The following is a 24,037-nucleotide window of genomic DNA, read 5'->3' as shown; positions in this document are numbered from 1 at the left end:
CTGAGTATGTCTGTATCATCAGTTTCACACAGAGTAGATATGATTTATCTTCACTCATCTGCTCCACTTTGTATCTTACTGTATGTTGGCTTGCTCTATTGTATGACTGTTGTTATTATATGAACATTTAAAACTAAAGATTCAATCACTTAAGCCTAATAAGCTGTCTTACTGCCTAGCCAGCTGCTTTCTCAGGAAGCATTCAGCAACCGTCGTGGATCTCTTAATTTTTCTAGCCTTGTCTCCCATCTTAGTTTTTAAAATAAGCTTGTTGCAATGGGATTTCCTTCATCATAAAGGATACAAGCAACGCTCTTTTAGATGATGATTTTCATAGATTTTTTTTTAAGGTCCATTGTTTAAGCAAGAAGGAGAGAGAGAGTGTGTGTTCTTGGTGGACAATGTGTCCCTTTTGGTTTGTTGTAGGTAAACAGGAAAGTCTTTAAGGCGTTTGGAGGCTATGGTGTTACGAGACCATTATGCAACCGTGGGATTTACACAGGATTTTGACAGAATTTTGTATAATACACCTTTAAAAAGCATCAAAATAGCTTTATTAGCCTATAATACTGACCTGGTATAAATAAAAAATAAGGCCTACTTGAAATATATATATATTTTTTAAATCAACATAAAACACTAGTCAATAGTAAATAATAAAAAAAACCTGTATATTTATATTTTGAATATACTCTATTTACAAAAATAGTAGTTTAACTCTTCAAAGTAAGCTTTTTTTCTGTATTCTTTTATTATGAGATGTGTAAACTAAACACTATATCTAAGGTCTTATGTAAACCAAGCATATACATTCACCTAAAGGATTATTAGGAACACCTGTTCAATTTCTCATTAATGCAATTATCTAATCAACCAATCACATGGCAGTTGCTTTGATGCATTTAGGGGTGTGGTCCTGGTCAAGACAATCTCCTGAACTCTAAACTGAATGTTGGAAAGAAAGGTAAGGTAATTTTGAGCGTGGCATGGTTGTTGGTGCCAGACGGGCCGGTCTGAGTATTTCACCATCTGTTCAGTTACTGGGATTTTCGAGCACACCCATTTCTAAGGTTTACAAAGAATGGTGTGAAAAGGGAAAAACATCCAGTATGCGGCAGTCCTGTGGGAAAATGCCTTGTTGATGCTGGAGGTCAGAGAAGAATGGGCTGACTGATTCAAGCTGATAGAAGAACAACTTTGACTGAAATTACCACTCGTTACAAGCGAGGTATGCAGCAAAGCATTTGTGAAGCCACAACATGCAAAACCTTGAGGAGGATGGAACAGCAGAAGACCCCACCGGGTACCACTCATCTCCACTACAAATAAGAAACAGTAGCTACAATTTGCACAACCTCACCAAAATTGGACAGTCGAAGACTGGAAAAATGTTGCCTGGTCTGATGAGTCTCGATTTCTGTTGAGATATTCAGATTGTAGAGTCAGAATTTGGCGTAAACAGAATGAGAACATGGATCCATCATGCCTTGTTACCACTGTGCAGGCTGTTAGTGGTGGTGTAATGTTGTGGGGGGTGTTTTCTTGGCACACTTTAGGCCCCTTAGTGCCAATTGGGCGTCGCTTAAATGCCACTGCCTACCTGAGCATTGTTTCTGACCATGTCCATCCCTTTATGACCACCATGTACTCATCCTCTGATGGCTACTTCTAGCAGGATAATGCCACAAAGCTCGAATCATTTCAAATTGGTTTCTTGAACATGACAATGAGTTCACTGTACTAAAATGGCCCCACAGTCACCAGATCTCAACCCAATAGAGCATCTTTGGGATGTGGTGGAACGGGAGCTTCGTGCCCTGGATGTGCATCCCACAAATCTCCATCAACTGCAAGATGCTAATCTATCAATATGGGCCAACATTTCTAAAGAATGCTTTCAGCACCTTGTTGAATCAATGCTATGTAGAATTAAGGCAGTTCTAAATGCAAAAGGGGGTCAAACACAGTATTAGTATTGTGTTCCTAATAATCCTTTAGGTGAGTGTACGGTCTAACTAAGCAATCTTATGAAATAAGATAAGCCTATATTACATTTTCATTCACACATATTTACACAATTTACTGTATATTTGTGTGAAAAACAGGATTTAAGCATAAAACATTTCTACATTTATTTAACTTGCTCCAATGCAAATGGACGTGTTTATTGAACATCATACAGTAAATCTTTATCACGTTCTCTAAAAATAAAGTTGATAAATGTTTATAAAAGAAGTGATTAGCAGTTTTAGTTATTTATGTGTGTATTTGTGGGTGCCTGTGTATCTCCCTGCCAGTGACACAACATAGCTATGACACCCACATTTGACATCATCAATACAAACCCATTAAACACTATAGCTGAGGAGACGCCACAGTGTCACTCTTTAAAAAGGAAAGAGGTCAGAGGTCATGATGAATGATATGGATGAGGCAAAACTGTCGTGTTAAGGATTTAGTCAGAGGAATTAAAGTACAGCCCCTTTTCACTGACTGAGTATTTAAAAGAGGCAATGTGAGATTTTATCTAAAGCAATGGTTTTCTTATTCTACTTTAAACATACAAGAGCAAAGACAAACTGAGCACAGGGTCTCTGGGTTTAAATCTTTTTCACGCTCATGCATATTCAATAGACCAATTGTCCAACAGTTTTCAGTGAAACAAATTTGAAGCTAATCTGTTTGGCTCCATAATCCTGCCCTCTGAGATGACCTCTGACATTTAGTGAACCATTCATGGAAGACCGATTCCCTAACAGGACTGATGTGAACCAGCGATTCAGAACCAAACTCACATCCTAAAGAGGTCCATGATTTTTTAACCATCAATGTATGGATAAGGTGTTTTGATGGTAAATAAAAATAAAATGACACTTGGCAGTTTACACTTGGTGTAAATATTTCACTGAAACCCTATGAAGTATCCCTAAGAGTCATTCCTACTTCTGCCAAAGTTCCAAAAACTTTTTTAAACCTCCTTTCTCATATTGGGGACATTTAAGCTTTCCCTTACTTTACAGGTATTTTCACATTGTATTATGGTTGGTTTTCAATAATTAATACTTAACTAAACTAATAAACTATAACATTTCAGTCGCATGGATGATTTTTTTTTTGGGTTATATTTAGAGATGCAAAAAAAGCAATTTTTCACAATATTGGCTTGGCTAATAGTCATGACCCATATATCCTGTCGACCAAAAGAGAACAGGAAAATGCAATGAATTTGAGCTCTTTCTATAGAAAATGTGAGAAAACAACACTAGTTTAATGTTTAATATTAATGGTCATTATATGAATTAATAACATTCAGAAAATGCGATCTTCCGAATCGAATTAACCCCTTAAAGGAATATTCCATTTTCTTAAAAGAAAAATCCAGATAATTTACTCACCACCATGTCATCCAAAATGTTGATGTCTTTCTTTGTTCAGTCGAGAAGAAATTATGTTTTTTGAAGAAAACATTGCAGAATTTTTCTAATTTTAATGGACTTTAATAGAGCCCAACATTTAATACTTAACTCAACACTTAACAGTTTTTTTCAACGGAGTTTCAAAGGATTATAAACAATCCCAAACGAGGCATAAGGGTCTTATCTAGCGAAACGATTGTTATTTTTGACAAAAAAAATAAAAAATATATACTTTTAAACCACAACTTTTCGTCAAGGTCCGGTCCAGCGCGACCTAACGTAAATGCGTAGTGACGTAGGGAGGTCACGTGTTAGATATATAAAACGCACATTTGTGGACCATTTTAAACAATAAACTGCCACAAAGACATTAATTAGTATCAGTTGACATACAACAACGTAGGAACGGTCCTCTTTCAAGACGCTTGTAAACACTGGGGCGGAGTTTCGCGTTCGTCCTCTGTGACCTCTTGACGTCATGACGTATTGCGGTGACGTAGTGGGGTCAGCTGGCGCATCACGACCGGATCTACACGACGAGAAGTTGTGCTTTAAAAGTGTATATTTGTTTTTTTTATTGTCAAAAATGACAATCGCTTCGCTAGACAAGACCCTTATGCCTCGTTTGGGATTGTTTATAGTCCTTTGAAACTCCGTTGAAAAAAACTGTTAAGTGTTGAGTTAAGTATTAAATGTTGGGTTCTACCAAAGTCCATCAAAACTAGAAAAACTCTGCAATGTTTCCTTCAAAAAACATAATTTCTTCTCGACTGAACAAAGAAAGACATCAACATTTTGGATGACATGGTGGTGAGTAAATTATCTGGATTTTTCTTTTAAGAAAATGGACTAATCCTTTAAGTGGCGAAAATATTCTTTGAGTGGGGGGGGGTTGAAATGTGATTTACACCTTCAAATTAATATAACTTTTTTTTGCTTGAAGCTTAATCTTGGTCTTGTTTTAAAGAAGACACTTTTGTGGGGTTTTCACAGAAGTGTCAGCAGGTGAACATATTAAATAAATAAATTGTTATAGCAGTTTAAAATTATTTTAATAAATAAAAATAATTACATAACATATTAGTTTTATAAATAAAATTATAAAAATGTAAATATTTAAAAAAAGTAATAATGCAATCATGAAGCCATAAGTCTCAAGTAGTTCTGATCCAAATTTTAAGTTAAAATCACAAAAATTAGGTTTGTGTCACACTTTTTGTGGTTTTACCAACCACGGCCAGTAGGTGTCAACGGTTTGCTGCATACTCTTGTCACAAATTAATAAATTGCTGTCACTGCATTATTAATACTGCAAAAAACGACATTCTTAGAACTTTTCGACAATATATAGTTTGTCAACATTTTTGAAGATTTATTTAATAGGATATAGTGTTATGAATATATAATAATTAATATGCATTCCTATGGGGGGGAGGTCATGTAACAAAAAAACTGCCACTACATTATTTCTATCATCAGGGACCTTTTATCATATGAATATCATATGAAAACTACATTCTGAGAGCTTTGTCATGATTTTTTAGGTTTAGTATAGGGTTTTAGTGTTATAAATATGTAAAAACAAATTTGGCCTATCTGTGGCCCCATGACATTTCAGAAACTGACTCTCACTACGTCATAATTTTCCCAAAATGGTGAAGCAATATGAAAACTACATTCTTAGAGCTTTCCAGTGATATAGTTTGTCAATGTATTATGTAAAAACAAATTGAGTCCACCTGTGGCAGTGTGACATTTTAGAAACTGACTCTCATTACATCATCATTTTCCCAAAATGGTGAAGCAATATGAAAACTACACTCTTAGAGCTTTCCAGTTTGTCATGATTATTTAGGTTTGGAACAGGGTATTAGTGTTACAAATATATAATAACAACATGGGCCGACCTGTATACCCATGGCAATATAGAAAATGGCTCTCACTATGTCATTCCTTTAACAAAATGGTGAAAAATGAAAACTAGACTCTTAGAGCTTTCAAACAATATATAGTTTGTCATGATTGGATAAGAATTCACATGCAAAACAAGTAGGCGTCCCGCTGGCGGGACAGTGACATTTCGCAGGATATAAATGTTTTGAGGCACAGTCTCTTCGTAAATGAATCAATTACTCTCCCTGTATACTTTATTTTATAAAACACATGTTTACTGTTTATTCTAAAGGCTTAGACCTTTCCAACAATATATAGTTTGTTGTGATAGACAAAATTTACATGGAAAATATTGAAGTAAATTTAGGTCTCCCACTCACGGGACAGCGCCACTTAACAGTTAATATAACCACCAAACTGTCATTATCTGCAGATATCAGTCTGAATAATCGGCTATCGTATCGCTGGGAAAATGTAATACCAGTGCATCTCTAATTACACTGTTTGTTCTTAGATGTGGTTTCTTAAAAAAGTTTAATGTTGAACATTTTGTTCCCAAAATATAACCCTAATAATATTAAAAACATTGGTAAACACTCAAGCTTGCAAATGATTGACAGTAAGTAAAGCAGATGCACATCAGTAGCAGCTGTTAAGATGCATTGCTGTGAACTGGGTCTACTGTGTGTGTGAGTATACGAGAAAAATGTCGTTAGTCTCAGAAGACAGGACGTTGTTATTTGTGGCTCAGTGACACACAAATATGTCCTGAGATGAACATACGGTACACACTTATAAACACATAAGCACAAGCATCAGCGGAAGAACACAAATATTCACACACCCAAACCACACACACACACAAGCTCCCTCACAATAGATCAGATCTTTATCTGTCGCGACAGCACACACTGTCTTCCTGCTGTCTTGTTTCGCTCCTTGTGTCGTGTGCGTGTGCATGCATGTTTTTTTCTCAGTCTGTATGCAACTGTTGTACTGTACGTTTGCGCATACATGATTAAGCAGTTGGAGTCTGACTGTATCTGGTATAAAGACATCTTTCATCTGTTATCTTGAATAGTTTGTAGACATTAGATTATCTCACACAGTAAGTGTAAACATTAAGATCTCAGAGCACACATATTTAATATATGAATTATCTGCTAAATTTAGTTTAGGTTATTAACCTGTTATGCTCCACATCTGTGCCGTCTAGAAATATCTCATAGTGTCATGCATTTGTACTCATGTTATAAATATTTTCTAAGTACGTTTGGTGTGTATGCCCCATACGGGGGCATGCACACCAAAGCATTTACGCCCGCGGTCAGCGCATGTTTTTAATTGTTTCCAAGTGAAGCTCTGAGTTTTTCAAATAAGCCAACAGCTACCGTTTTTTACGCGCTCAGCTCTGAGCACTGAGAGTTGAAAGAGATTCAACTTTGGGTGAAAAGCTCTGCTCGTCAATGTCAGTTCTCACACGCCTGTCCAATCGCAGTGGAGGAGGGGTGGGACAAGTATCACAACAACCAATCGGCTCACAGCTCAAGTACCACAACAACCAAAGCGCTCGGCTGAAGAAACAGCTTCCATTCTGCGCCCTCCAGGCATTTTCAGATGCGTAAAAAAGTTTTGGTGTGTCCCGCTCATAACCTCCGCCCACAGGAATACATCAGTCACCAGCTAAGCTAACGGCAAGCTAAGCTGTTGTCGAATCACAACACACTAAACAAACTACACAATCAGAACTCGATACATATTTCTGAAGGAGGGACTTCATAGAACAAGAAAGACATCAGCCTGTTTTGAGGACAGTGAAAACAGTGCTATACAGATAAGTCAATTGTGTGAAAAATAACATGTTTTTTAAGTTATGTTTTTGGGCCGTTTTTGCCTTTATTAGATAGATAGATAGTGTGATAGGAGAGGACAGGAAAGTATAGGGTGGAGAGAGGGGTACGAGATCGGCAAAGGACCTCCAGTCTGGATTCGAACTTGGGTCGCTGAAAGTGCGTCTGCACCCTATGTCGGGGCATTGCCCACTACACCATCGGCTCCGACATAGACAAGGTATTTTTGCGGTATTTTGATGTCATCTGCATGTCGTCTACTCTAAGCAGCGCTGTATGAAGTCAAACACACCCAAATCCATGTTTTTTTTTTATTACTTTTCGTGAGAGAACAAAATAACGTTTTAGTCGCATAACATTGGTTAATGGAAACACGGTCATTTTGCAATAGTTTTAAATCGACATTTAGAAAATACTCAATAAAGTTTTGCGCAAATCTTTAAAGGTGCAGTGTGTAAATTTTAGCGGCATCTAGTGGTAAGGTTGTGAATTGCAACCAACGGCTCAGTCCACTGCTCACGTCTTGCTTTTGAAACACATAGAGAAGCTACGGTAGCCGCCACCGGACAAACATGTCATCGTTGGAGACAACTTAGTTAAAAAGTTTGTCCGTTAAGAGCTTCTGTAGAAACATGGCTGCACAAAATGGCGGCTTCCATGTAAGGGGACCCTTGCTGCATGTAGATAAAAAGGTCTCATTCTAAGGCAATAAACACATAACGGTTCATTATGAAAGGGCTTTATACACCCCTGATAATATAGTTTTGTAAATTATTTTGCATTTCTGTCCAAATATCCTTCTAAAAATTACACACTGCACCTTTAATGGAACGCAAAAGCACATATCACTGCCAGTGCCTCAGTCAGGCTTTCTGCTGCGTCAGGAATTGACCAATCAATGCAGATTTTTACGACCAATTATATTACACAGCGAAGGCGAATAATTTTATTAACTTAATAATTTAAGTTCATAGCACTTAAAATTTTAATTCAAATAATTTTTGATTCTAAATGAGTACAATAAACACATCTGTTTAAGTTTTAATTCTAAAACTTGATATTTTAAGTAATATCAAGTTGTGATAACTTGATTTAATTAGTAAGGACAACTTTGGGGTTTGAGATTTTATGAATTTATGTAAATTACCCCGTAAAAAAGTTACAAATTGCCACAAGATTGTGTTGTACTATCTGCAAAGGTCAAAGACCTGAAAAATATACTACGAAACTTTAAATAATTCACAAAAAAATAAGGCTTTCATCAAATTCTTTAGTGTTAAAGCATGACAGTGGATTTAGCATAGCTAAACATCAATTTATTACTTAATTTTACAGGACAGGATGACGGGATGAGTTTAGGGTGACACTATCCAGACATGCCATTGTGGGTTTTTACACAACCTGTGTGTGTTATGCTAGCTGGTTAATGGAGGCTAGATCACAGTGAGGGAGGAAAACTCTTCTTCCTGTTAACATAGATGAGATTTATCTGTTCTTTATGTGCTTTAACTTTTCCAAACAGTGGTGCTGAGTGGCTGTACATCATACACTGCAGTAATAATAATAACAAACTTTACAGCACATTTGCGTAAGCTTCATTGAGGAAAATGACAGAAGAACCAGCAAAGAGTAATATCAATTAATTCTTTGTGTTTTGGGGGCAACGTTCAGTATGTGATCTTTTAAGGTGGCCAATTATTTGTGTTTTTTTTTATCTTTTCTTTGGCTTTAGAGATTGTTGGTTTAAAATTCCTTGTGTAAATAGGAAGCACATAATATAGTGATTGTTTAAGTCTGTGGTAGTTTTACTAAAGTTGAAATTAAAAATACACGGATACTATACTTAAACAATGATTACCACACAATAACTATGGTGTAACAGTTTAATAGACAAAAAACAATTTTGGTAAGAGTGGAGTAGTTCAGTGTTTTTAAAGAAGTTCTGTGGGCACAAATTTTGTGTTGGCCTGCCCATATGTAATTTAAAGTTTTCGGAAATACCATTTCCACATGCCCCTAATTTTGACATAAATGTACATAAACACCTACATTTCTCTTCCAGACTTATGTTTTTGAAAGTTTTTCCTAGGTTTAATTTAGAATTAAGTTTATTTCAGGTCTGACTTTAATTCCAATCCTGAAATATATACAGCAACACATTAAATTGTACTCAGAACCACTTAACTGTAGAAAGCCCATTAACCTGCCTTTCAGTACCGGTGGGTGAATGTTATCATAAATCAAATTGTAGTGCATCCCATTCTCACCCCTGCTTAAACTCATCAAGATCATGCAAGGGTGAGGTGCTGCATTATTACAATTACTTTGAACGTTCTCGTGTAGAGAAATAGGGCTTAAATGAATCAGTCATCTCTGATTTTTCTATAGACACCTGCACTCTCAGAAAAAAAAAGATCAAAAATGGACCCTACACTGAAAAAAAAAAGGTATTTTTTGTACCTTTTCTGTCGCTGGGGTGGTACCCTAAGGTTCTGTTTTGTACTTTAACAGGTATACTAAACATAATACAATGTTGTACCTTTTTGAGTAGGCTACATTACCGTACCTTAAAGATCAATATTGTCTATTCTTGTCAAAGGTACAGTAAATTTTTTTGTAGGCCTACTCTTAGGGCTCTATCATACACTCTGCGCAGTGTCTTTTGCTAGTTTCAACCCGGTGCAATGATCATTTTCACGTTTAGCACAACGTTGTTTAAATAGCAAATGCTTTTGCACTCAATTTTGCGCACATTTTTTTTTTTGTTATTTAATGAGCATGTTATTAATATGCGCCTATAAACGGGACGACAACGCGGGTATGCTTAACACACGTGGATGCGCAGCAGCACAGAATGCTTTTAAATATGAAAGATTAAAGGATTGAATGTAAAAAATTATTATTGAGTCTCCTGGACATAAATGAGGACCGATTATGAGACGATAGAAGGCACAAAGAGCAGCTTCACCTGCAGCCTGGTAAGTAAATAAATGCTTTGCTTTAAACAAATGCATCTGTTTTTAAATGATTTTTTAAATGCCACCCTGCAGATTTATTGTATATGATGACTCTGTACATGTGGATATGATGAGATGAGAACCGTTTTTATGTAATGCTTTAAAAAAAATTGCTGTCCGAGTGCTAAAGGCTCTCCGCACGTTTGTAAATTCTTTATCTCTTGTTTGTTACAAATAAAGTATTTTTAGAGTACAAACATTTTCTTGCATATTTGCAAATTATTTTATGAGATTACAGTGATTATGTAGGATATCAATACATTGCAGCAATAAAAGCCATAATGCTATTTGTACTTCTATGACTGAAAGAAAAAGGCTTTTAAAGGTTTTAATCCAAAAAATAACAATTTCAATAAAAATGAAAACGACACATTTTAACATTATTCTTCTTCCTTGGCTTAGTTTTTCAGTTTGCAAAATCCGTCATCTAAATAGGGATTAGACAGCGCCAGTGCAACTGGCTTTTAAAGGGGGGGAGAGATAAGACTCTCATTGGTTTATTGCACGGTACGCCCAAAACACACCCATTACTCATTATGAGAATAGGAACAACCCTTTTCGACCTTGCGCTCGACGCACAAACCACTTTTCTTGTAGTTATATTAGCAAAAGTGGAATCGGACACACCTGTTTAGACCGTGTGCTTTTGACAATGTGCTTAGATTGTATAAATAGGGCCCTTAAAATTTAACTGGTACAAAATTGTTTCTTAACAATAGGTCCTTAGGGTACACCAAAAGGTACAACATTTTAATGTGTTGTATACCCATTAAAATACAAAAGGGAACCTTTGAGGATACCACCCAGTGACATGATGGTCTATTTTTTACCTTTTTTTTTTTAAGACCATGTAGCTGTCACTGGGACTGTACAAATAGTGTATAATAGTACCTTAAAAGTACATATTGTTACATAATTGTACACATTTATGTACCTACTGCCCCAGTGACAGCTTGGGACCACTTTTTTCTGAAAGTGTGGGTTTATAGATCAAAACGCACCAGTCAGAGAATTCACAATTTTTTTTTTTCCATTTTTTTCTATCTCTTCCCCCAATCTTCATTTTAGACTAAACATTCAATCACAACACATTCACATTCTTCTTCTAAACATGTCTTGTCGAATTTTGTCCATAGTAGAGTACATGATACTTGGACTTCTACATTTAAGATAACGATTTACTCAGAACCAAAACGTTTTTTCTTTTGCATTTTTGAAAAGTTTTGCATACAGATGACATCATCATCAAAGGGATCCATTCACACGGATCTGTAAAAACAACCAAACATGCGGTTTTATTTATGAAAGGCCATTAGTTGGTAATGTTGCATGATTTCTAAACACATAATACATATCACCGTTTTAGCAAATTAACTTTTATAGATCTTTTCAGAGATGATAAAAGCATAGATTTTAAATGATGGCTCTTAGAAACCATTTTCAAAAAGCTATTATCGTGTAAATGAACAACCAAACAAAACAAAAAGTTTTCAAGTTTCAGTTAAACACTAATGACAATCTCACAATTTTGTAAATGGGCCAGTAACCTATAACACCTTTCCTTCATTAATTTTAAGCCTTTAACCCAATATGATGTATTCACCAGAAGAAAGTGTAGTAATACCTCTGTAAATAGGCAGGAATGTAACATGTAATATGTATTCAGTTGATCCACTTTACGGTCTCTCCAGTCTCTATGCTCCCAAAGGAATGTAGGGAACGCATAACTAATTACATTAATTTAGTTCATAAATTTCTGTTATCAACACAACATGTCAAACATGAAATGAAGAAGTGAAATGAAGAGAATCTCATCAGTCCTGGTGGGCTGCAGAAGAACAGGACACCCTGCACTGTTAACCCTGATATTGTCTTTACTTAAACAATCAGATAAACATCAATTAATATTTTCTGTTTTGAAGCCAAAGCTTAAAAAAGTTTAGTTGATTTAACTTTTAAGCTTACAAAATCCATTAAACTAAAACATTCAAGTAGAATGAACTTAAAATTATTAGTTCATGTTGTGAGGAATACCCATAATCCTTTGCGCCTGAATACTTTGATTATTTTCTGCTTTTTCACAGAATAATAACTGATAAGAACTCTCACTACTTAAATATTTGTTAATAAAATGCCATATAGGTTTAAGCTCTTATATTATTGATATTTTGTAAAGTCACCGTTCAGGTGATCAGTGTTTCCGTACATGAACCCTGTTCAGAACACTTTATTGTATTTCTCTCCACAGTACTGACAATGCATGTCAAAAACACAGTTTTATGTGTGTTTCTGTGGAGAATCACGTTTATTCAATGACTGACTTAAAATCAGTCATCAATTCTGTGGTATAATACCATTTATGACATCAAAAGTAATATAAAGTGATAAAAACTAAAGTTATATGCAAGGGGTTTCCTCACAAATTTCTAGTAATGTCAACTAATCAGGGTTAAGAGTGCAGGAATATTGGAAGAAGTCTATTCAACTTAAAATTGTTGTTAGAACAGCTTATATGTTTAAGTAATCATTACTTAAAGTTTTTAGGGCAACAAGTTTGCTTCATTTTTTTAAGTATATTCAACTTATCCGGCCTTACAGTGTGACCAAACGATAACAAACTGCATCATTTTGATCATTGCATACATGCTCGTCAGGCATTTATTTATCGGCATTATGTGTAAGGGGTCCTTTATTAATCTTACAGCAAGCTTTTAGAGATATACACACCGTAGTGAGGTGCCAGAAAACTCGAGTGAAAAGTGCAGATCTGTCAGTGGCCTTGAGAAACGGTGCTGTGGCTGTTATGTTCAGCTTGGGGAATTTTAATCAGGATCCTTTGGTTTAGGAACATATTTGTCACCTTCCCAAAAACAAATACAAACAACGTGACTCTCCAGCGTAACAACGCTATAAACTTCCCCTCATTTCAGGAATGCCAAAGACCCGCCAGTGAAACTTCATTCGGTGACAGAAAATAAACAGTCTACACAGAGGAAACCCAAGGGGGCTCACTTTTAACATTTACAGAGCTACCAAGCCAGGCTGAGTTTTTATTTTCCATTAATGTGCTGAACTGGGATCATGACCTTGTGCCAAGTCCAATAACTGACAAGGATAAAAAAAAGGTTTCCCCAGGTCAGAGAACATTTCAGGCAAAAGGGTGTGGAGGAAGAGTTTATTACTCATAAAATAACATTTTAGCTCAGGAGACACAATGAGGTTCATTTTTATTATTAGCTTTGTCTCTTTGATGTTTTTCCTGAAGAAAACTTAGTACTGTAAGTAATAAAAAAATTGATGTAAATGAAACAAAAGTTGTTATACAGTTGTAAAGAACAAAACTTCGAAAATGCAGATTACAGTGTAGTTTTATTAATGCATTGTATTTTTTGTGAGTTTTTGTGAAATCTTGCAGACTTGCATTTCAGAGGTCTCCTCTAAAACTCTGAAAGAGAGATGTGGGATTACTGTTGTTTTACAATAGACTATACAATAGTTCCTAATGCAATGGGTTCTCTGAACTGGGAAAACCAAGGGATGGATGAAGAGAGATTCCAGTTAAAATCAACAAACGAAATAAGGAAATAATTTTACTCTCTCTCTTAACTGAAATAAAGGGCACTGTAAAAAAATTCAGTAACAAAAAAACACTGTTACTGGCAGCTGGTTGCCAGTAACTTACCGTAGATTTAAATTTATGTTATTTAATGGCAACACTTTGTTCAAAGTTAAATTAACATTAAACAAAATAAACTATACAATAACAGCTTCATGCAAAGCACTCTGGGACCCAGAAATCATCATCAACCCTTTTCTTTGTTTTTTACTTCAGATTTTGTTTCTCAGAATGCTTGCTTGACTCTTTCATTTTAGTTTTACTCTGTAAAGACAAAGACTTGTAAATGTTTAATGTTCATTTAACTTACAACAAAATGTTGCCAGTAAATAACATAAATTTAAATCTACAGTAAGTTACCGGCAACCAGCTGCAAGTAACACTGTAATTTCTACGGATTTTTTTTACAGTGGGGAGTATTTATGAAGAAGAATTTCATCTGATTCCTGTACATAGAAACACTGTAAAAAAGATCTGTAGAAACTGTAAAAAATTCCGTAGAAATTACAGTGTTATTGCAGCTGGGTGCCAGTAACTTACCGTAGAATTAAATTTATGTTATTTAATGGCAACACTTTGTTCAAAGTTAAATTAACACTAAATATTCACAAGTATTTGTCTCCACAAAACAAACCACACAATAACAGCTTCATGCAAAGCATTCCGGGACCCAGAAATCATCATCAACCTTTTTCTTTGTTTTTTACTTCAGATTTTGTTTTTCAGAATGCTTGCTTGACTCTTTTATTTTATTTATTCCGTAAAGACAAAAACTCATAAATGTCCAATGTTCATTCAACTTAGAACAAAATGTTGCCAGTAAATAACATAAATTTAAATCTACGGTAAGTTACCGGCAACCAGCTGCAAATAACACTGTAATTTCTACGGATTTTTTGGGGGAGTATTTATGAAGAAGAATTTTATCTGATTCCTGTACATAGAAACACTGTAAAAAAAAATCTGTAGAAATTACAGTGTTACTGCAGCTGGGCCGCCGGCAACCCACCGCAGATCCAAATTTATGTTATTCACTGGCAACCTTTTTTGTTCAAAGTTAAATGAACATTAAACATTCACAAGTCTTTGTCTTTACAGAGCAAAACTAAAAAAACAGCATCAAGCAAAACATGCTGGGAAACAAAACCAGAAGCAAAAAACAGAAAAAGTTTGATGATGATTTCTGGTTCCCAGAATGCTTTGCATGAGGCTGTTATTGTATAGTGTTATTCTGTAAAGACAAAGACTTGTCAATATCCAAAATTTATTCAACTCTGAACAAACTCTTGCCAGCAAATAACATACACTCCAAAAAACAAACGGTGCTATATAGCACCAAAACAGCCGCCCCGGATCGCAACGATAGAAGAACCACCTTCAGTGCCACACAGCACCAGCGAAGCACCAGTGAAGCACCCGTGCAGAACCACATAGTGCCATGTAGAACCATATGTGGTGCTATAGTGGTGCTATATGGCCCCTATATGGTTCTACACTGGTGCTTCACTGGTGCTTTCACCGGTGCTATATGGCACTAAAAATGGTTCTTCTATCGTTATGATCCAAAGCAACAGTTTTGGTGCTATATAGCACCGCTTGTTCTTTTAGAGTGTACATTTAAATCCACGGTAAGTTACCGGCAACCCTGCTTCAATAACACTGTAATTTCTACTGATTTTTTTACAGTGTATTACTGGCAGCTGGTTTCCAGTAACTTACTGTAGATTTTACATTTATGTTATTTAAAGGCAACAGTTTGTTCAAAGATAAATGAACATGAAGCATTTTCAGTCTTTATCTTCTACAGTAAGTTACTGGCAACCAGCTGCATAATTACATCACATTTTTTACAGTGAATATGAAAAAAGCTTTAGCACATATTATGCATATTTTTATAAGATGTAAAGTCTCAGGTGTGCCCAAAATTTGTCTGTGAAGTTTCAGCTCAAAATACCTCACATATCATTTATTGTAGCATTTTCAAAATGCTATACTAAACTGGAAGCAAAAATGTGCTGTTTTCGTGTTTGTACATTGAAATGCAAATTAGCTCCTCATTTCCTTGCCAAAAGAAACAGTGAGCACTTAGCATTTAAAATAGATCTGATTCATGTGAATACAGTCTGAGACAACAGTATCTCCCTATTGGGACATGGCAACAACTTGCTGAGGGCGAAAACTATGGTACTGCATGACTGTCAGTCAGTGGCCATGGGCGGGGCTTTATCAGTGTGACATCACATTAACGAGAGAATCACAATGGCACGTCTAATGAGACTGCTTTGGATTTATATGGTTTATAAATAAGGAGTGGGTGGATTTTTTTCATTGTAGGGCTGTTGGTTGCCAATACACATTTATGTCCAAACAACAAGTACAAATTGAATTTTGCATAATAGGTGCCCTTTAAGCCAATTCTCTCTCTCACATATACATGAAACTTTTACAAACAAGCAAACAGACATGTACAGACACACAATGATGATAACTATGACTACAGTTATTTGTTAGGATCTCTCATACTGTAGATGAAATGGTTTTCACACCAAAGATATTAACCTGAGCATTATTTGCAAACCGTTATAAGTTAAATAAGACCATCATTTACACCTTGATGGTTAGTGTTTCAGTTTTATTCTATGTATAAAAATGGGTGCAAATTCTGCACCATCTGCAAAGTTTAGTACAGATTCAACACAGACATACAGACACTGACCTGTGCAGAACCATACTTCAAAAATCCACATTTTGGTCTTTTGGTGAGTGTTTTATAAGACATGGTTTCTTCAGCGATTTAGAATAAATAATATTAATGATAAAACTCTTACTGCTTTGTGTTATAATGTAGCACCTTTACACTCTTAGAGGTATGAAGAATTCATTTCCCTTTCTTCATCCTGTGTGAATTTCCAGTGTTAAGAATCGCTTAAATAATAATTAAAAATAATATTTATAGCAAAGGTAGTTTGTGCATTCGCCTGGTAATGCATTAAAGTAGGATTTTGCAAAGTTTTGTTTAACCTTTCTTTTTTCTTTCCGTGTACGCAAAAGTACATCATTTCAACCAAATCATGTTTTGGTTTCCTATATTTGTATTTGATGATAATACCAAATATAGCGTCATCAGTTTCTCACGAATCTCCAAACGTATGCTCTTCTTTCTTTTGAAGTCTCAGTTGCCTAGCATTGGTCCCACAACAAAAATAAAAAACTTACAACCGCATTTGTCTTGGATGATTTAACATAATCGAATGTAGCACTAAACTGTCTCTTATGATCATGGGAAATGTATTTTTTCAGGCCACTTCTTGCAGGTTCCCTTACTGTGCAGGTCCATACCTCCAATGTTCTGAACATTGTCCTCATATCCCACTGTGGTCCCATATCTCAGCTCGAATATCCATGCAAGAGGATCCAATGGGAAAGTCAATCCTCATCTACAGTACATTCTGCGACACATTTGTCCTTTCCTCATGAATCAGGGTGAAAAATAAGAACATCACGTGAGAGTTTTGAGTCTGTATGACAGGTGGTTAGTGCAGTAATTCTTAATGTCCGAGAACACGGTGGTTACATAAATAAGATCCCGTATGGGAGAGACTGCAGCCCCATCTTTCTGGCAATAGAGAGAAAGAAACAGACAATTATAATCATTAAACTGCCATACATATCTAAACTTTATTTAAACAATGTCATCCATTTAATTCTCTGTGAACATATAGACTGAAAAACAAGTAAGCTGTTTTGCAAGTGTGTTTTGGACACAGGGTGATGAATGTTCAGCATTTGATGTCGGCAGCTCACCTGTTCTGTTGGTGCTACATGAGCAGGGCTCTCATGGCTGATTTGCTAATGCGGTTTCGCTGTTTTCTTTTGCGTTTCGGTGGCGGTGGTTTGGGAGGTGTGCGTGGAGGAGAACGCTGCAGTGGAGGAGATATAGTTCCTGTTGGAAAGAAGAAAAGAAATATCAACAAAAATATTCCATTTAAACTTTACCCAAAAATGAAAATATCCTTTATGATTTACTCTAGCCATCTTCAATGTATGGGTGATTCTCACGAAACCATTGAAACACCACGGCACTAATGATTTTAGCTTTAAAATGTGTAATATAGTAACATTAAAAAGCATCAGAATTAACACAATACTGTGTTCTACCTTGCACAATGTGTGATTTCAACATAAGAATTTATAATTGTAAATTGTATCTCATTTCCTGCTGAAATTCTCATTACCGCAATGTGTCAGGCTGTGTTTGAAAATGCGTTATGTTGTAATTTAATTAAATTAACACAAAAAAATTAAGAAAAAAAATAAATGGATGTTTTGCTAGACTACTTTAGATGACAGAAAAAATATTTACTGAATATTCTTGTATAATAATAATGAAGAAAAATTTGGAAAATGATGTGTCCATGCCTGATGTTCTCATCCTCCGCAACACTTTTTGAGAACAGTTTAAGCACACATACAGAATTTTAATAAAGTTTGATTTTGAGTGACCAAGCACATGGACCAGTTACTTCAAGATGGCTACCAGGTAAGATCATTTTTACAGTTAATTTGAAATATTGTCTTGTCAGAATGCTTACACGACATTTTGATTATCATTACCGCAAAAGATACTTATTAAATGTTAATTTAATTAATAGAAGCATAATACTTTGATTTTAAATGCATGTGCAGAATCTCCAAATTATGTTCTTTCAGGTTTGTCATGTCATTTTGAAAATATGTCAGTGTTGATGTTTTCTGACTGTTGCGGTACTGAGATTTTTTAGGACTAATTTTTTAAATTATGTTACAAAAAGTGTTAAATGATAAGTAAAAGTTTTTAAATTAATGTTCCCATTTACTCCAGACTGTGTTTTTCAATGTCTGATGGGAAAAAAGTAAATTTAAGCAATTTTTACATTTTCATGCTTGACATGTTTAAACCCAAGTTTTCGTGAGAATCACCCATATTATAATTTTTTCAAACCAACACAATCAAAGTTACAGTATATTAGAAAACATTCTGTCTGTTTAAAGCCTTACAATCAGTTGCGGCCGGTGACTTCTTTTTTCGAGGGTGCACAATGGGAAGCTCGTCACAACATGTTTGTAGCCCCTCGTGTGTGTGGTTTGTAATTTCAAAATGTGTTCTGCGCGTCGAGTTATCCTATGTGCATCACGTATCCTGTCAAAATAAGTGCCTGCTGCAGACGCGTCTAAAGGGTTTATGACAAAAGAGACGCTCGCGTTTGCTAGATACTCGCATAATTTCATGCGTAATCAGAGTTTATTGTTAAGGGAGTGTCTTGCGTGTATTTTGTGCACGTAAGCGTCTCTTCTATTACAAATGGTTCCGACGCATGTGCAACAGGCACCTACCTTGACAAAACAAGCGATGCACATCATTCACATGAAGCAACAAACACATATTTTGAAAACACGAGCAACACACATGATACTCCGAATACATGTTTTGATTTTACGCCCATTGGAAGAGCAGTCACGAGCCGCCACTGGTTACAATGATAGTAAATGGTGCTTCTGATTTGAAGTCCAAAGAAGCTACTTGTTTTAGTTTGTAAAATTTGAAATATTAAAGTGCACCTATTTCATTTCTAAAAAAAAACTTTATTTTGTGTATTTGGTATAATACATTGTGTTTTTGTGGTTTAAGGTTCAAAAAACACATTATTTTCCACATAATGTACATTTTTGTTGCTCCAGATTTCACTCTCTTATACTGGAATGGACTGATTTTGTACAAAACGTATCGATTGGTTCCTGATTGGCCAGCTATTCTGTGCGTTGTGATTGGCCTGAATACCTCTGACGTCAGACGGAAATGCGACACTCTTACCATGTATAAAAGATTCGCTCACAATGCAATGCTAACTTACAGGCTTTAAGTCTGAAGCGGGAGGAATTATGATAATGTCTGTCTTTACTACATCACCAATCCCAGGAAGTAAACAGTTGCCTAGAATCCGTGTGTTTGTTGTAGTCCAACAAAAGAGATTTACGTTGGAGACGATAACTTGCGTCATCGTTTACTTTTGGGTTTGTACCTTTTGCATATTGTTAACATGTACTAATACACACCTACACACCAAAGAAAATGTAAAAACGTAAATTGGACAATAGGTGCCCTTTAACTCTTTTCCCGCTAGCGTTTTAAAAAAAAAGTTGCCAACCAGCGGCAGCATTTTTCATGATTTTCACAAAAGTTTAATGTCTTTTTGAGAAAATGTTCTTCTTTAAATATTTATATATATACACAATATATCAAATGAAAGAACCGACCCTCTGTTTTAAAAAAAAAAGTGTTTCATCCTACCTTCATTAGTTCTCTTTTTATCACCTCTCAAATATGGGTAGGTTTCATCAAAAACACCCAATTTTGAACAAAAAGCTGAGATAATTCAATTTTTGCGAAGGACTTTGAAAGAGATCAGATGCAGTGTGATCTTAAAACATACACAGAGTGCTTTCTCTTTCACGTGAGGCGTTACTTCCGTGTTGTAAAAGTTGCGGAACCACCTGGTGGATAATAGCAGTATTGCAGAAAGACGGAAATCCTCGTCATTGGCAGGGAAGCGTTTTCTCTTAATTGACGAGATAACTCGTCAATGGCGGGGAAAGAGTTAATATTTTTCTTCCAAATTTTCTTTTTCCATTAAATTTCTTAATTTATTTATTCTTCACGCCATTCCAGCATCTATGACTATATTTATGGCGAGAACCGGTTAATCCTAATTTCTCAGATTCAAGGTTCTTAATTGTTACTATACAGAGTACAGCAATATTAAATCCTAAAGTGATGACTGCATAATAACCCATGATGTGTAATACACATAACCTTTCTAGGGCACTAAAGGTTCTTTACAGTCAAGAAAGGTTCTACATTACATAAAGCTAAGAAAGGAAAGGTTATTTTATTAAATTAAATAGTTTATCCAAAAATTAAAATTCTGACATAATTTTCTCACCTTCATGTTGCTCCAAACCCGTATGAATTTCCTTCTTCCGATGATATTTAATAGAAGATATTTTGATAAATGAGGGCATAAAGCACACAGCTGATTACAACCATTGACTTCCACAGTAGGAAAAACAGATATGATGGAACTTAATGGGTACCGTCACCTGTGTGCTTACCATCATTTATCACAATACTTCCATAATATTTGTTTTCCTACTATTGGAGTCAATGGTTACAATCAGCTGTATGCTTACCATCCTTTATCAAAATATCTTCTATTGTGTTTATCAAAATAAAAAAACTCATACGGGTTTAGAACAACATGAGTGTGAGTAAATGATGACAGAATTTTCATTTTTAAGTGAACTATGCCTTTAAGCATCTTTTTAAGCGTGATGTCTCTTATTAAGAGACAGCTGTTACATATCAAAATGGAAATATTTGTCAAAATGGAAAAAATATAGTCTTAAGATTGATAGACGTTATTAAAGTTCAAGCAATCATATCTGGTAGGCAACATGAGTTTGTTGTTTACTTTCAATTTCTTTACAACATTTTCACAATGAAAGCTTCAATCATTACGTTATAGATCGCAAGCTACTGTATACACTGTCATTTGGGAATCACAATCCTGCAGCTGATTAAGCAACATTTATTTAATAAACAGGAACAGATGTCTAGTCCGGCTATGAATAAACTCTACTAGACATGGATGTTTATTTTGTTTGTTTTATGGTTGTTTTACCTGGGTGATTCTCACGAAACCATTGAAACACCACGGCACTAATGATTTTAGCTTTAAAATGTGTAATATAGTAACATTAAAAAGCATCAGAATTAACACAATACTGTGTTCTACCTTGCACAATGTGTGATTTCAACATAAGAATTTATAATTGGAAATTTTATCTCATTTTCTGCTGAAATTCTCATTACCGCAATGTGTACGGCTGTGTTTGAACATGCGTTATGTTGTAATTTAATCAAATTAACACAAAAATATTAAGAAAAAAAAATAAATGGATGTTTTGCTAGACTACTTTAGATGACAGAAAAATTATTTACTGAATATTCATGTATAATAATAATGAAGAAAAATTAGGAAAATGATGTGTCCATGCCTGATGTTCTCATCCTCCACAACACTTTTTGAGAACAGTTTAAGCACACATACAGAATTTTAATAAAGTTTGATTTTGAGTGACCAAGCACATGGACCAGTTACTTCAAGATGGCTACCAGGTAAGATCATTTTTTTTACAGTTATTTTGAAATATTGTCTTGTCAGAATGCTTACACGACATTTTGATTATCATTACCGCAACAGATGCTTATTAAATGTTAATTTAATTAATAGAAGCATAATACTTTGATTTTAAATGCATGTGCAGAATCTCCAAATTATGTTCTTTCAGGCTTGTCATGTCATTTTGATAATATGTCAGTGTTGATGTTTTCTGACTGTTGCGGTAATGAGATTTTTTAGGACTAATTTTTAAAATTATGTTACAAAAAGTGTTAAATGATAAGTAAAAGTTTTTAAATTAATGTTCCCATTTACTCCAGACTTTGTTTTTCAATGTCTGATGGGAAAAAAGTAAATTTAAGCAATTTTTACATTTTCATGCTTGACATTTTTAAAACCAAGTTTACATGAGAATCACCCACCTGTTTGTTGTGTGGTTGTGTGTTGTTTGTGATGAAGCAAGTGTAGTTTTCCATCCTCTTCCCTGTTTGTTTGTTGAACTTTGAGGTGATGTTTGTGTTTGTCCTCCTCTAGATGTTTCTGCAGTAGTATGAGGTCTTCCATCTCGTCGTCCTTCTTCTTTTGTTCGGGGCTGACGTTTATCCGTTTGTCCTTTCTTTCATCCTCACCTCTCTCAACATCTATAGTCTTATTGTGTTCCTTATTAGACAGAAACCAATCTCCTTGATTTTGATTGGCTTCCTCTGTGGAATCAGACATGTGTTGATCCGTCCGATTGGTCAGGTCTGTGGATGGGGCCTTTTGTTCATCCTGATCGGCCCCTACTGCAAAGTTGGTTTTGTGTCTTTGTAACTGATCGATTTCTTGATTACTTTCGCGTGTAAGGTTTGACTGATGCGTTAAAGTTTTATTTGTTAATTCATTTGCTGTGATCTTATATTCAGCTGTCTGATTGATAATACTCCGGTTAGCGTTGCTCTGCGATTCAAATAGTGCATTCGATCGATCTCTTTCAACAGCCTTCGTAAAATTGTTCAGCGACGAATCCACCTTCTCAATTTCTATTTGCTCTGTGTGATTCGGTAATGGAACTGTGGTTCCCTTTGTTGACCCCACCCCCGTGTCATTCATGTTGCCATGATGTCTCCTCCGATCAACGGGGTAATGGTGATGACCTCTGCCCCCGCCATACTGCGTCTCGTTCAGACCCCAGCCGTCACGACCTGAATGAAGCTTGAAATCCCCAGAGGGTAAAACAGCGTCTGGTGCTCCCGATTCTTGGTGCCTCTCTTTGGGTAACCAGCTCTGGGTGAATAGGTCCTCCAAGCTGAGCCTCTGGTTGTGTTTGAATTCATCCTTTTGGTGGAGCTCACCTTTAGAGCGAGATTTTCCCGAGCGCTCCTGTTTGCCGTTGGATGACTTCCTGCGCTGGGCGGGTCGAGGGGCCGGCTGACAGCGGCACTCTACGTGATCGAGGACAGAGACGACGGCCTTCTCATAGAGCGGCCGCTTATTCACGTACTGTATCTTCATCACCTGAGAGTGCAAAGAGCAGATTGTGAGATTTGATTAGGCTTTTCAGAGATGCATCGTACACAAGAGGGCCATACCCCGAAAAAGTTTATAGATGAGTGTATACCTGTAGGTATCGTGTATGTGAGAGAACGGGCACACACTGCAGACTCTTGGTATTACAGCAGCCTGAACACCTCTGGACTTCCACACACGGAGGCCACAACAAGAAATTTGCATTACTACGGTCTAACATGGAGCGGGTGACCTCGATAACCTCTGTCCTGACCTTACAGACGGCTTGCTGAGCGGGCTGAGCATCTGCAGACAAACAGAAACACATACACAAGATTTGCAATTATGTCTTTCATGACCAAAGCAAAAAAACATTAACACTAAACCCTTGTAACTAGAGATGCACTGATATTAAATCCACCAGCTCTGCTTATTTGTGACCCTGAATTAATTGGTGCTGCTCTTAGTAGATTGCGTTGGTCATTATAGAAATCAGTTGTTGCTCCTGCATTATATAATTTGCACTTTTTTGGTAAAT

The 24,037-nt window shown here is 35.8% G+C and overlaps 1 protein-coding gene across 4 annotated transcripts in view; it reads right to left on the bottom strand.

Annotated features, from left to right (window-relative positions):
• Positions 1-16,395: 16,395 nt before the first annotated feature.
• Positions 16,396-24,037, bottom strand: part of pdgfbb (platelet-derived growth factor beta polypeptide b) — a 34,120-nt gene continuing 26,478 nt past the window's right edge. For 3 of the 4 annotated variants that reach the window (XM_055194585.2, XM_055194584.2, XM_055194583.2), the window contains 4 exons: positions 23,612-23,805; positions 22,434-23,508; positions 17,597-17,735; positions 16,396-17,408 (listed from right to left, as the gene is read on the bottom strand). In XM_055194585.2, the coding sequence (XP_055050560.2) occupies positions 17,611-17,735; positions 22,434-23,508; positions 23,612-23,805 (1,394 nt within the window). In that variant the 3' untranslated portion in view covers positions 16,396-17,408; positions 17,597-17,610. The remainder of the gene's footprint in view (positions 17,409-17,596; positions 17,736-22,433; positions 23,509-23,611; positions 23,806-24,037) is intronic. The other variant, XM_073857540.1, reaches the window with a different exon arrangement.

The sequence above is a fragment of the Misgurnus anguillicaudatus genome, chromosome 19 (assembly GCF_027580225.2).
Source record: "Misgurnus anguillicaudatus chromosome 19, ASM2758022v2, whole genome shotgun sequence".
Lineage (NCBI taxonomy): Eukaryota > Metazoa > Chordata > Actinopteri > Cypriniformes > Cobitidae > Misgurnus > Misgurnus anguillicaudatus.
Note: the sequence above shows the minus strand (reverse complement) of the source record. Positions and strands in the feature narration are given on the sequence as shown.